Below are 13826 nucleotides of genomic sequence, written 5' to 3'. Positions count from 1 at the left end.
AAATAGTAGCCACACCAGTAAGTATGATTGTGGAGGGCAGAATTCTAAAACTTTCCTGCCCACTATAGACAGGGATTTTATTCTGACACCTATGTTATCCAACTGGTAAACAGCATTGTTGTTAGTATGCTCAGAATAAAATCTCTCTCCACACCAGGTGAAGGAAAGCTCATCTAGAACCTGCTAGCCATGATTTGACTTGTGGTTAACAGGTCTGGTTAACTTTTTATTCACATGGTGCACAGCATTAGATGTATTCAAAGAAACTTAAGAGGTCTGTGGATGGCAGCAGCGTTCACACTTGTGATTTCTTTTTTGATTACTGTTAAAGACGACTGCCCAACTTATTCAGAGTCAGAAAATGAGGTTACTGCCCCCACCAGGTCTGTTTTATGTAGTTTATGTATTTGTGCTTTGAGCCCTATTGTACAGCAAATTATTACGGTTATACAAAAAGCTAAACAAATTAACCGGGTCTTTTTTCAGAACAATAGAGTAATAGCAGAAGTGTATCTCAAACCAACAGAAGAAAGCTTGAAGTGAAGCCGTAAATATCTAGAAAGTTGTACTATAGCACTGCTTTAAAGCAAATGAGTTTAAAGTCTTGAAACCAGAAATGTGGACTCTCTAAATACCAAAACAATGTAAAACTGGTTCTGTTTTCCTTTAATAAAAGCAGGACTTAAAACAACTCTTACAGATAATTTAGACTTCCCATATATATTGTACACTGCAACCAGCAACCAGGGTATCAAGATTTTGCTGTAGGTTCATTGTAAATTCTCTTGAATTTATCTTCTCCTTTTCACATTAGGATCATATCTGCAGTAAGAGGGGGAAAAAATGTTATAAGTAAACAGATACCAACTATTTATTTCAGATATTCAAAGCTAAAATGTTTGATTTAAACAGTTAAAAGTTGACATTTCCTTTTCTGATAGGGTCAGGAGTACCCTCTACTCCCACCTAAGTCAACAGATGTTGAGGGCGTTCAGCCTCTTGCAGCACTGTTTTTTATTGCCAGTAAAATAAAGAGAGTTACACCTGGACTGTGTGCCATTTCTAGAATTTCTGAGTAGTTTTTGTTAAAGGTAACTTACTACCTTCTGGGATTTTTGATTGCAATATTAAAGCATCTAAATGAAAATCTGCAGACACATTTCACCATGAAAGCTATTTCTTGCTGCAAGAATTTTCATAGGCTAATACTGAAAGGACTTCCTCTCAATAACAATGAAGTTACCGACAGTGACCATGTCATATGCTACAGCTCAGTTCAGGGAAGCATTTACCAATCCCTTCCACTTCTCCCACACTTGATTCTTCTCCAGCTCCTTCCTACCACTTGATCTTTTAATGAACTCTTTTGATAGGATATAAAATGATTAACTAGTGCCCAGGAATGTGTTTATACTTTGAATTCAAACCCTGTCCTTTTTTCTCTCCAGGCCAGCCTCCCACCCCCAGCCCAAAACACACACAAAAACCCCTTCTTTGCTTCTAACCTGCTTTGTTTTCACAGATAAATAGGTTACAGCCACAACCAAATGATCAGACAGTTTTACTTCCCTTAAATCGGATTCTATTTACTCCGCTTTCTTTTCTCTCTCAGACAGGAAAATGTCACAACTTGCGACCCAATTTACATCACCACTTAACTTGAAATGTATTACAGGTCATTGCTGTTTCTTGGCAACTCATTTATCCTTTTTGGGGAAACAATGAACTGTGAATAACTATCACAGAATGCATCCTGTTAATACACTAAAAATTTGGAAAGGCTCCTTACATATTTGAATATGCTATAATTCTTTATACTGCAAATCACTAGTTCAGCTGGTGAATTACAAATGTGTTCTGTAATAGTGTACAGGCTTTTTTTAAAAAAAAGAAATCACATTTTGTTTAAATTAGACATAACATGGCAATTCAAGTCCCACAGCTACTTCTAGTTCCCTCAGATAGGGAAACTAAAGATACCTTCTGGCCGAGTGAAGCAGGATGTTTGACTATTTCTGCACTACGCCACTTTTAGCTACAGGGCTGTCGCTACAGCCATGTTGCCTAAAGGCCCGCAGTGTAGCCGCTGTTTGTCGGCTCCCCTGCCACCAAAGCACTGTTCACACCAGCATTTGTCGTCGACAAAACTTTTGTCTTGGGGGCGGGGGGGGGAGGGTTGAAGAGGGGTTTAATACCTCTGAAAGACAAGTTTTGTATTCAGTTGCCAGGGAAGACATAGGGCTATGCTCAACTAGATGGCATTTCTCTGCTTGGCTGGCTGGCTATAATGCTGTATGCAGTAGTGTTGTAGCTGTGTTGGTCCCAGGATGTTAGAGAGAGAAGGTGGGTGACATAATATCTTTTATTTACACTACAGCTAACGTTGGCATGATTTATGTCACTCGAGGGGGTGAATAAATCACCCCCCTGAGCAACATAAGTTACACTGACAAGCGCTGGTGTGGATAATGCTATGTCAATGGAAGAGCTTCTCCTGCTGACATAACTACCGTCGCTCGGCTGGAGTAGTAAAGCTGACAGGAGACCTATCGCCTGTCAGCTTAAGAATGGCTACACTAGTAGAGAGTACAAACTGTCTAGTGCAGCGGTTCTCAAACTATGGGTCAGGACCTCATTTTAATAGGGTCACCAGGGCTGGCATTAGACTTGCTCAGACCCCAGCTGAAGCCCAAGCCCCACTGCCCAGGACTGCTTCAGCCCTGGGTAGCGGGGATCAGGCTTCAGCTTCGGCCCTGTGTGGCAGGGCTCAGGTTACAGCTCCCACCATCCAGGGCTGAAAGCCCTCTGGCTTTGGCTTCAACCCCCACCGGTGGCAGGGCTCAGGCTTCAGTCCCCCTTCTTGGGGTTGTGTAATTTTTGTTGTCAGAAGGCAGTTACAGTGCAATGAAATTTGAGAACCTCTGTTCTAGTGTAGCTGTACGCTGGGACATAAAGAAGGGGGAGGGCCAACCCTCAAATAAGGAATTGAATCAACTGGAAAAAAACAAAAAACCTCCTGCCATTTGGGAATTCTAAAAGTGAGGCTTAATTTTACTTAGAAATCCTGTCAGCCACGGCCAGGGCAGTTGTCAGCCCTGGGCAGCTGCTCCCCTACCAGGGGAGAAGGGATCCCACTGCAGCCTCCCAGGCCTGGGGAGGGTGAAGAACCCTGAAGAGCAGAGGTGAGGAGGGTGGGGATGCTGTATTGATGGTGGGTTCTGAGCAGATGGGGTGAGTGCTGGGAGGGTGAACTGAGGGTGGGGGGGGGGGTCGCTGGGGTACAGGCGCTGAACTGACAGAGGTGGTGTTGATGGGGACTGGAGGACTGAATTGGGGGGATTGGGTGGGGAGAGAACTGATTGGGGACTGGAGGACAGGATTAACTGCTGGGCAGGAGACAGGCAGATGTGGTGGTGAGAGCTCCTGCAGCAGGGCCAAAATCACCTTATCCAGTACATGTGGGAGAGTGGACAACACTAATTGTCACATGCACACACCCTGGGGATCAGGAGACTGACCTAAAAAATGCAATATAATTTTTTTAAAAAAGAAAGTCATGATTTTTGAAGGTCTGACTCGATGTTTCATCTCTGGAAGTTGGCAATACTACATAGTTGCTATTGGGGAATTTAGTGCTCCTGATGAGGTCCTCATGAATATAATGCTGTAATTGTTTGACTGCTGCATCCGATCAATTCCAAACTCCCAGGGAATGTTCTAGGCAGCAATGGGCCTATTGAGCGTGGTGAAAATTGGGAAGGAAAAATGGGTGACACTCAGAGGCCCTTGCATATGGTTATTAGACCCAGCAACTTCAACCACTTCTGTAATTCTCTAGAGATCAAACTGGCTGACTGCAGCCACCGTTCAGCATAACATCAATTGCACCCCTCATCTCTGCCCATCCTCCCAAGAGAGTTTAACATGTTGACATTGTGAATGATCTATTATCTCCTAAGATGGGTACAACACTACAAACTATTAACTCCCAGACAGAAAAAAAAAAAAAAAAAGGGTGAGTGGGAAGAAGGTGCAGAGTCTTTGACAGGGGGACCAGATGTGGTAGCTAGAGAGTACACAGAAACGCTAGCATATGGTATTGGGGTGGGAGGAGCACGCAGAGGCCACAAAATGAGGGAGAGGATTACAGGGAGTCCCTGAAAGAAAGAGATGGAACACAGCAAGCTCCTGGGATGGAATGGAGAGATGCAAGGAGCCCTGGGCATGTGCAATGAATTCAGACCACAGAAACTACGAAGGGTGAGACAAGACCTGGCGTGCTCTGTGGAGTGGAGCTTTTCTTTCTAGCTAGCCTTGATCTTTGAGTGCTGCTTGCCTGATTCTTCTGAACATCTTCAGATGCTATTCTCACAGAAACCTGCAGCTGCTAATACTACATGACACTGAACCTGCTCCCACTGAAGTCATGCAGGATCAAGGCCATGATCAGGATATGTCCAGCAGCAGCAGGTTGCAGCGTGTCTAAAATTGAAATGTTTGTGTTACAAGTTTCCACCACACAAAAGATTTACATAAATACAGTAAATATTAAAACTAAATATCAAAAGCAGCATGAAAATAAATTGGAGCCTAGGTAGAAGTCTATGGTGAAGGGTGTTTTATAAAGGCAACAACAAATGTATTCCAACATGTTTGATGATAAAAATGGTGGCATTCTTTGATATCTGTGCTCTTATTACTACCACTTCACAACAAACATTCTATGGTAAGCAGCATTCTTTAATTCAGTTTTGCAATAATACTTGTAGACTAAGCACAAGATTTAATCTCATATCCAGGGCCCTACCAAATTCAGGGTCCATTTTGGTCAATTTCACAGACAAAGGATTTAAAAAATCGTAAATTTCATGATTTCAGCTATTTAAAACTGAAATTTCACCGTGTTGTAATTGTAGGGGTCCTGACCCAAAAAGGAGGGGGAGCGGGGGTCGCAGTACTGCTACCCTTACCTCTGCGCTGCTGCTGGTGGCAGTGCTGCCTTCAGAGCTGGGCATCTGGAGACTGGCGGCTGCTGGCTGGGAGCCCAGCTCTGAAGGCAGAGCCACCATCATCAGCAGCGCAGAAGTAAGGACGGCATGGTATGGTATTGCCACCCTTACTTCTGCGCTGCTTCTGGTGAGGCGCTGCCTTCGGAGCTTGGTGTCCGTCCAACAGCTGCCTTTCTCTGGCCACCGAGCTCTAAAGGCAGTGCAGAAGTAAGGCAGCAATACCGCAACCCCCCTAAAATAATTTTGTGACCCGCCCCCCCACAACTCCCTTTTGCGTCAGGACCTCAATTTGAGAAACACTGATTTTCCCCATGAAATCTGTATAGTATAGGGTAAAAGCTCACAAAAGACCAGATTTCACGGTCTGTTTTTCATGGCTGTGAATTTGTTAGGGCCCTACTCATATCATATTCTACTGCCCTGGCATTTCTATTCTTTTTTACAGAGGAGTTTGGATTCTGCAAACTGTGATTTTTGCATAATTTTTTCAACTGTACAATTAAACAATCAGAGCTGGAATTTTTCTGGGTTCTTCCATCCCTAGTTAAAAGTTCCAAGAGTAGCAGGTTTAACAAGCAATGAAAAATTAATTCTTTCTAAACAATCAACTTGTTAGAGTGACTCTTGTGATTACTGAAAAAAAGAGCTCTAGCAATAATTACAAAACACTTCATTCCACGTTACAATCTATACATACACATACAAGTAAACTATATAGTTTACAATACATATCATACAATTTGCAAAGGTTGGAACGGTGCAGAACAATACAGTGACTTTTAAAGAGAAAAACTGCCTCAGGGTGGGCTTCCATTTTTGTTTATTATTAGAGATTGGGTTAGGAGTCACATGCCTAGGAAAAGAGGATGTAGAGAGGCAAAGAACGAACTGGTCAAGGAATGGTGTGGAAGAAGAATCTAATGTCCTCGCTAAAGAGGGCAGACAGGGAAGGAGGAGTAAAAGTAAAATGAGGTTATCAGCAGAAAACTGGTAAAGAAGGTTTATGAAAGAGAAGGTGTTTTACACAGGGTAAATTTACAAGTGTACAAGATACAGCAGCATATCAATGTCTTGAGCCAGGATAAGAGGTGTCATCTCACTCCTGTGGCTTGGGCCCTGCCCCAAACAGAGGGATTCTGTGACTTGTAGTCCTGTCAGGAGCCACAGAACCATGGGAACTGTAGGCTTCTAACAGCATGCTGGGTATAAAAAGGCCTGCTTTATTCTGGAGAGAGAGAGAGAGAGAGAGAGCGGGAAGATGGAAGGACCTGCTGAGAGTCTTCTACCAAAAAGGAAACAAGGGAAGCGCAGTACTGATCTTTTCATGGAGAAAGGGCTGAAGCCTGGAGATGAATGGGGCAAAGGCCCATTTAGGATCCCTGTGTGTAAAGGTGAGAGCCCCTCTGTGAAAAGTGGAGAGGGTCCCCCCCATACTCTGCTTACAGCACAATAACCCAAGCAATCTGTTTTTATTTTGGACGAGTTTTGTTTATGCAGGAAAGGGGAGTCTCTGGTTCAGCCAGAGCAAAACCTTCCAACCAATAGGGAGACAGGCACTGGCAAACTCTGATGGCAGGAAGGAAAGCTGCATCCTCACAAATAGGAAAGTGATCCTTGATTCAAACTTAATGCCCCGGTTCCTGGAATTAGAGGCTAAAGTGGTGTTTATAAGAGGGAGATGAAGCGGCAACAATTCTACCTGAGAAGGCTCTAATTACCAATAAGACTAGTAGTTTTGAATGTTACATTAAAAGGAGTTATGTATGGCCCAGGAACTGATGAAGTTTAAGGTATAAAGAGAGTTAGGAAAGAGCAGAAGAGGATGTCAATTTGGACACGTTCTACTCAGAAGTGGTATCAAGAAAGGAGACAGCCAATGGAGCATTACCCATCATAGTTTAATTAGAAAACTGAAATTTGTCCAGAAAAGAAGTCAGGTGATGTATAACATATCAGATCTTTTAAAAGCACTAACAAAAAAATTCCTTACCTAAAGAGATCATCAGCCAGTGATTCCTCTCTTGCATGCCGATTCTGTTCCTGACAAAATAAAGTAAATCTCTTCAATATTGTTCATACTAACACAATAGTCCTGTACTGAGACATCTTTCTGTGAATACCTCACATACAATGCGTTTTACAGGAATGTCAGATAGGGTTTTCAATTCTTAAAGTAAGCCACAGTTACAGAAACCAATCTGAAAAATGATCGGACACTTGTGGGTATGTCTTCACTGTAGTTTTAGCCCTTGCTATTACATGTTTTTGCCCAAACCACTCATCCACACACAAAACCCTCAAGCAAGTGCTTATTTGGACTTTGAATTTATGCTTGCGTGCATGGGTAGAGGTATGGATTAAAGCCAGATCGGTTGTTTAGCTCAAGCTAGAACTTGCCTACTTTGCACTGAAGGTGCAGGCAAGATCAGTTGAGGGCTGAAAGTCCTACAAAACCATTTCCCACAATTTCCTCCAAAGGACCGAGACGTTCTCCCACAATTTACTGGGAAAGAATATTAGAGAGTTTCTGCATCAAAAAACCATTGGCTATGCCCCCAGACATCCTCACATGGATGAGAGCAGAAATAATGAGGACACAGTAACAGAGGAACAGTTTTGTTGTGGGAATGCTCATACTCAGGCTAGGCTAACTCAAATGCTCAGACCCAGGTGGCAATTACCCCAGCTAACTGCACAGTGTAGCTGTCCTGTGTGTCAGACAAAAATGAAGGGGAGGGGAAAATACCCAGGGCTTTACATTACTTGTCATGACGGAACTTTCAAAAGCAGGAATGTCTAACTAAAACTGCAACAAGCAGAAACCTATTAGTTGGTCAAAATTTTGAGTTTTGTCACAATTAGTTTTAAACTCAGGAACTAGTTCAGCGGTGGTGTGAAGGCAGACTCCTTTACACGCTGTCAAGTAGCTGTGAGTTAACATCACTTATGCCAAGGAGATGCAAGTTAAAGTAATGGATGACCTACTTCAGTTTACAACTACCTATACCTTCCTACTACAGAGCTTTTTCATGCAGTGCTATCATCCTTCAGCAACTGAGTTTGTACTGCACCAACTTTGAATTTGAGTAATTAAGTCTAGTCTAATACAGGTGATGAGTTATAGGGGTGTGTAAGTGGTATGTTGTGAGTCTACGTTAAAATCTATACTGTGTAAGCGTAACATGTACGCTTTGGTGGCGACAAAGGAAGGGGCAAAAGAAGCTGCAAATTTCACCATTTTAAACTGTCCTCTGAGTTTGATTCCTTGTGTTGCTATAAAATTTAAAAGTTGAGCCAGAGAAGTGCTGAACATTCACAACTAAAGACAATACAAGCTGCAGATCTTTAGCATCTCTCAGGGTTAGGCCAACATCCTGCATGGTACCTTTTTACGCAAACAATATTCTAAACTACTTTGAAAAATTTGCATAACAGCACACTCTCAACTCTTCTAACCGGAGTTGCTTCTGTCATGGGAGTAAAGCATCTATGTCTGTTTTCAAGCGGCGATACTTTGTTAATTGGAATCTGGGTTATGATTAATTTTAGGGCTTCCAAAGGCTAAAATTAATCATGAGCTAGAGGGTGAGAGGGAAAAAAGAGTCAGAACTTCCCTGCTCTGCGGCTCATGTCCTTCTCATAGAAATTCAACAATGAGTAAATTTGTGGTGGATGCCAAATTAGGATAACAAGCACACAAGATGAAAATTGCAAAGTGGCCAGGAGAGATTATGCAGTGCTATACTGCAAGATAAGATCTAGTGCTGAAATCAACTGGTAAAATCAGGCAGAGGAAATAAACAGCAAATACAAAAGTAGGAATGGAGTAAAAAACTCAAGAAGTCCCACCTATCACGTTCTCTCCTTAGTACTGTCTTATTACCTTTCCAATTAACCAAGTAATACTGATACCACAGGAAAGATATGGAACCTGGAGTGGGAGATTGGGATGGGATGTGGCCCATGAGAGGAGCTTTTTTTAAGAAGCAGCACACAAAATTAAAAAGTTGAGAACTGCTACAGCAACATATAAATTACATACAAACGGCAGGATGTTCTATAGTGAAAAACACAACCTTCAGTCTCCTGATTACAACATTCACATCTCATACATATTTTTCATCTGAATATCAACTGCATTCTAGTCTGTGAGCAGACCATCAGCAGTGCTGCACTGAGCGCCTTGAAAGCTGAGGTCGCTGAGCTTGTTTATGTAAATATTTTCACTGCCATACTCAGAATTCATGCAGGGCTGAGCTTCAATAAAATGTTTATTTCACTCAGTCATGAAAATCACTTTCTCCTAGGTCAGTGCCTTTTGCTTTACAGCAGTCTCCTCTGTACTAACAGTCTGAACAGATTTTAAAATGTTATTAAACATTTTATTAATATTACATATCAAATTTATCCAAAAGAATCAGTAGAGTGTCAGCCTTGTCAATGAACCCCTTTCGTTTATTTGGGTCACATCCCTAACATCTTTTTGGATGTGTTAAGTGGCAGATTCATTCAGCACATAGGCTCAACTTTTAGTACAGAGTTGCCCTATTCTTGGGAAGGACCACAGTTGTTTTGTTGCCTGGAAAGAATTCCTTACCTCCATTTCCTGCCTTAACCATTCTTCCAAATGTGAATTCTTTTTGGCATGGTGACCTATTAGATCTGATCCTCCAATAATATGTGGAAGTTGTCCTGCTCCAGGATAAGGTACCTGTTGGACAATAAACTTTTGCTGTTATAGTGCAGGCTGACAACCTTGCAAGACGAGAGTAGCCACCTCTAGTAAATTCACAGTGGCAGAACACCTTTCATCCAATTTGTCTAACAGTATCTATGCAATGAACAGTTCTACTTAAATAGCACACCACCTGCAAACTGCCAACTCTCCCCCAAAAGAAAGACTAGTTATATTTTCATTTGTTAAATTAATAAGCTAATACATTTAAAATGCATTTTGAAAACAAGAGAAACTGATATTTTAAGTTTCTAATCCAGTCTGATGTAGAGAAGAATTTGTAATGCAGAACCCAGCAAAACAGAAAGGATGATACTTTCAAAGATACTGCATGTCCTATTAAACAATTTTAAAATGCCACTTGGAACTATGGTAGGTACAATATTTTCATACAAATGTGATTTTCAAGATGACCAAGTCCATTTAAAGGCATTTAAATTTTTTACTTAAATGTAATGTATTGCATATCTTAGATTACGCTCCACTTTCTCTTTAAATTCTGGGCTGAAGCTATATTCCTACAATGAACACAAAGTTTTGTAAAAGTCACTCTCAGAACCCAATTGATTTTAGTTTTATAAGACATGCATTTTAGTAGTATGTTTTAGAAATCCAAATTTTCAAAATGTAAAACTTCAAGTCAATATATGTTCTCAATATGTTATTTGAAAGTGACACAGTAAGCCTAAGAAGAGATACAACCTGACGTTATAATACTGTTCAAGATCACAGTATCATTTAATGAATCAGCCTGAGTAAGAACTGCACAAGCCTCCAAAAAGAACACAGCTCTCTAGGTAATCATGTGGTGGGAGCAGAGATGGCCTGTGCCTGCTGATGGGGGGACAGGGACGCAAGTGAGGGCAGCCAGCTTCAGTACTGCTACTGAACATGCTCAGTCCATGTGAAGGTGCTCAGTACAAGCCAAGGAGCAAATCTGGGGAGCATGTGACTCCGCATGTCCCCCCCATGGGTTGCCTCTGGGTGGAAGGTAACCTTCTCTGGTATCTGTCTGATAAATTAATACAAAAATAGCCACAGGATTTTGCTCTTCACCACAATGGTGACAGCAAGTTAATAAAATATAAGTGGAAGTAGAATCTCTAAGAATGCCTTTCATCTAATAACATTTCTATTGTATTATGGCAGCACTTATATAGCTATTTCAAACAGTGCCATCTTGTGGCAGTTTAAAATATGCACTCACCTTTTTGAATTTCTTAAAGTTGTTCAGTTGCTCGTAATCGATTTGTGCAGCAACAAGACTATTTGGCCTTGGATGGCTAACAACCAGTGATCTAAATTCAGTCAACAAGAGTCTGCTGGGCAGATTGCTGGAGACATCTTGAAGTCTGTCAGTGTTCTTGTGAGAGGAAAAAGGGGAAAGGAGAACTTCAAGTTGTTCAGTAAACTAAGAGCCTATTTTAAGAGATCAGAGAATGTACACTTGACGGGTTAGAAATGGAAGGCAGATATTAGCTCAGAACAGTCTAGATAAAGCTTAAAATTTAAAACTAGATTTCTAGTAAAGTAAGGCCTGGTCTAAACTTAAGTGTTATCCCCACTCTGGGGAAACTCAGACCCAGGTGGTTCCTCTCCTTGCCGTGTGGTTTTGGGGGGGAAACTGCAGGAAGGAACCAGGTTTGGGCTTGAGTCTACACTGCAGCTGGAGATGCAGTTCCCAGCTCAGGTAGATGTACAAGCACTAGCTTTGATCAAGCTAGCATGCTAAAAATAGCAGTGTAACCACTGCAGTGTGGACAACATCATGGGCTAGGCAAACTGTGGGGCACACCCAGAGGAACATTCGGAGGGCAAGTGGCAATGCCAGGCAGCTTGTGCCAGCTCCATGCAGTGGGGCCTGGGCCAGCCCCCATGGAGGGAGGTGGGGAGAGAGAGCCACCTCCACCCAGACTCACCTCAGCGGGCCACCCACCTTGTGAGGAGACGGGGACAAACAGATTCCTCTAATGGTAAGGGGGTGGGCGACTGGAAAAGTTTGCACACCACTGGACTAGTCAACTGAATATGTACTTGGGGTCTCAGATGGGACTGTATTCTGGCACGTAGTTTGTGATGCTGGCTGCACTGATATTTTTAGCAAACTAGCTTGATCACAGCTATCATGTGTACATCTACCCGAGTTTGAAATTAATCTCCAGCTGCTGTGTAGATGTACCCAGAGACTCCAGCCCATAGGAGCAGCTGCAGAAGCAGCCAAATCAGGGACCTTTGGACATTCAGAGAACTTTCTACGGTTTGGACTGGACTTTCTCTGCCCTGTGCTGATTGGCTGTTTGCTTCAACCCTCTCAATCTCTTCATGTCATCTTCACTCCACACCTGCTCTCTTAACTTCTTCTCACCTGCCCTGTCCCCCTTACCCCCTCTTTCTTTCAGTGCCCTTTCTTCCTTCATTCCCCCACACCCCCATTTAGCTGATCTTCGAACCCCTCAGAATTATGGAACCAATATGACATTTGCTGCCATCATATTTTTACTTTGCTTGTGTGTTATACCCCTTCCCCCACCCTGTGTCTGTCTGGTCTATTCAGATTACAAACTCTTTGGGACAGGAACTCTACTACTATTTGTACAGTGCCTAGCACAAGGAGGGCCTATTCTTGGCATATGATTACCATAATAAACACGATTAATAATAATATTTTAGTTAAGGGTGTGATTTATTCTACTGTAATAATTTTATGCCAGTGAAAGCCCTATTATGGACACAGTTACACCAATATAAAGATGACTTCTATTGGTGTATTTATCTCCCTTCCCCTATGGTAATAATCTATATGGGATAAGCACTTTTATACCAATGTAACTGAATCCACACAAGAGAAGTTGGTGGTGTACCTGTACATCTTTGACTATATACTGATATAGTTAAAGCGGTACAATTTTTATGTTTAAATAAGCCCTCATTCATCAAACCCTCCTATGTCTACTGCACACATATGAACTTAGTTTTAAAAGCAAAAAACTGGTACATTTCCTTCACATTTCTCAGTATTAACTAATGCTAGGTATTCCTTACATTGACTAGTTTCTTACCAAAACTGATGATTCCTGCTTCATCTCAATTTTCTTCTTTGAAGTTGGAACAGTGCCAAGTTCGTTTTCTTGCTGTTTGACCAAACAATTTTAAAGAGCAGTCATTGTAAATGTAAATTATGATCATATGTTTAAAAAAAAAAAATACCCTGGACATATACTTTAACAATGCATTGTTCTCATAAAACCACTGTCCCTCGTTTGTTCATACTTTTTTTAGTATAAGAAAACAAAGTGTTTTTCCTTAAAAATTCATAATTCCTAAAATCCTACCAGTAAGGATTATGAAAATCACTGTAAGTTTTCAGGTATGAATTAAACTATTAGTTTTCTATTTTAAATTATATCCCAGAGTTCATGGTCAGGAAATAACTAAATGTAAGTGTCAATTTGGGAGCAATCTTGATTAGGATCAAGGCTAGTCTCCTCACAGCCTGTAGTTAAAGAAGGGAAAGCAGACTACTACACATCACAATTTTGCTCAATAGCTAATAACTTCCTCTAAGGCTTTTCTATAAAGGTGTGTTGACGTCACAAGTGGTGTTTGTTATGAAAAAATCCGGTGGGGAAGGTGCTAGTATCAACTCAGTGTTTTCTAAATTGTTTACTTGCAGTGGCCCAAGTGGTCAGATTAGATTAAAATTTTGTCTTTTATCAGAAGTCCCCTGTCATTTTTGGCTCAATACCAAATATGTTCTTTCACACCAGAAAACTAAAGTCTTGTCTACACTTTTACCTCAGCCACATGACCAGAATCTCAGTACAAATCAGACCTCAGATTCCAGATTTGCAACCTCAGATTCCAGAACGTGTGCAAAAACATTTATCTGACCTCTGAAAAGGGACACAAACAAAGAAGGATTCCAGGCCACAGTTATCAGGCAAGAACTTGTCTACCACATGAAGAATAAGCTTATAATAAATTCTTTAGTTACTATAAGTGCATATGTCTAAAGAGTCTTGAGAAGTGCTCTCTTTCAGGTGAATGTCATCAACTACCTTTATTTCAACAAACAAGTAATT

At 41.5% G+C, this 13826-nt stretch overlaps 1 protein-coding gene across 2 annotated transcripts in view; it reads right to left on the bottom strand.

Annotated features, from left to right (window-relative positions):
• Positions 1-640: 640 nt before the first annotated feature.
• Positions 641-13826, bottom strand: part of NBN (nibrin) — a 59598-nt gene continuing 46412 nt past the window's right edge. Inside the window, exons 12-16 of one of the 2 annotated variants that reach the window (XM_074944130.1) lie at positions 12804-12875; positions 10952-11107; positions 9607-9720; positions 7000-7049; positions 641-822 (exon numbers count right to left, since the gene is read on the bottom strand). In XM_074944130.1, the coding sequence (XP_074800231.1) occupies positions 792-822; positions 7000-7049; positions 9607-9720; positions 10952-11107; positions 12804-12875 (423 nt within the window). In that variant the 3' untranslated portion in view covers positions 641-791. Of the gene's footprint in view, positions 823-4310; positions 4483-6999; positions 7050-9606; positions 9721-10951; positions 11108-12803; positions 12876-13826 lie in introns of those variants that run through there. The other variant, XM_074944129.1, reaches the window with a different exon arrangement.

This window comes from Natator depressus, chromosome 2 (genome assembly GCF_965152275.1).
Source record: "Natator depressus isolate rNatDep1 chromosome 2, rNatDep2.hap1, whole genome shotgun sequence".
In the NCBI taxonomy this organism is placed as follows: Eukaryota; Metazoa; Chordata; order Testudines; family Cheloniidae; genus Natator; species Natator depressus.
The sequence above is the reverse complement of the archived record's forward strand: the minus strand, read 5'-3'. Positions and strand labels throughout refer to the sequence as shown.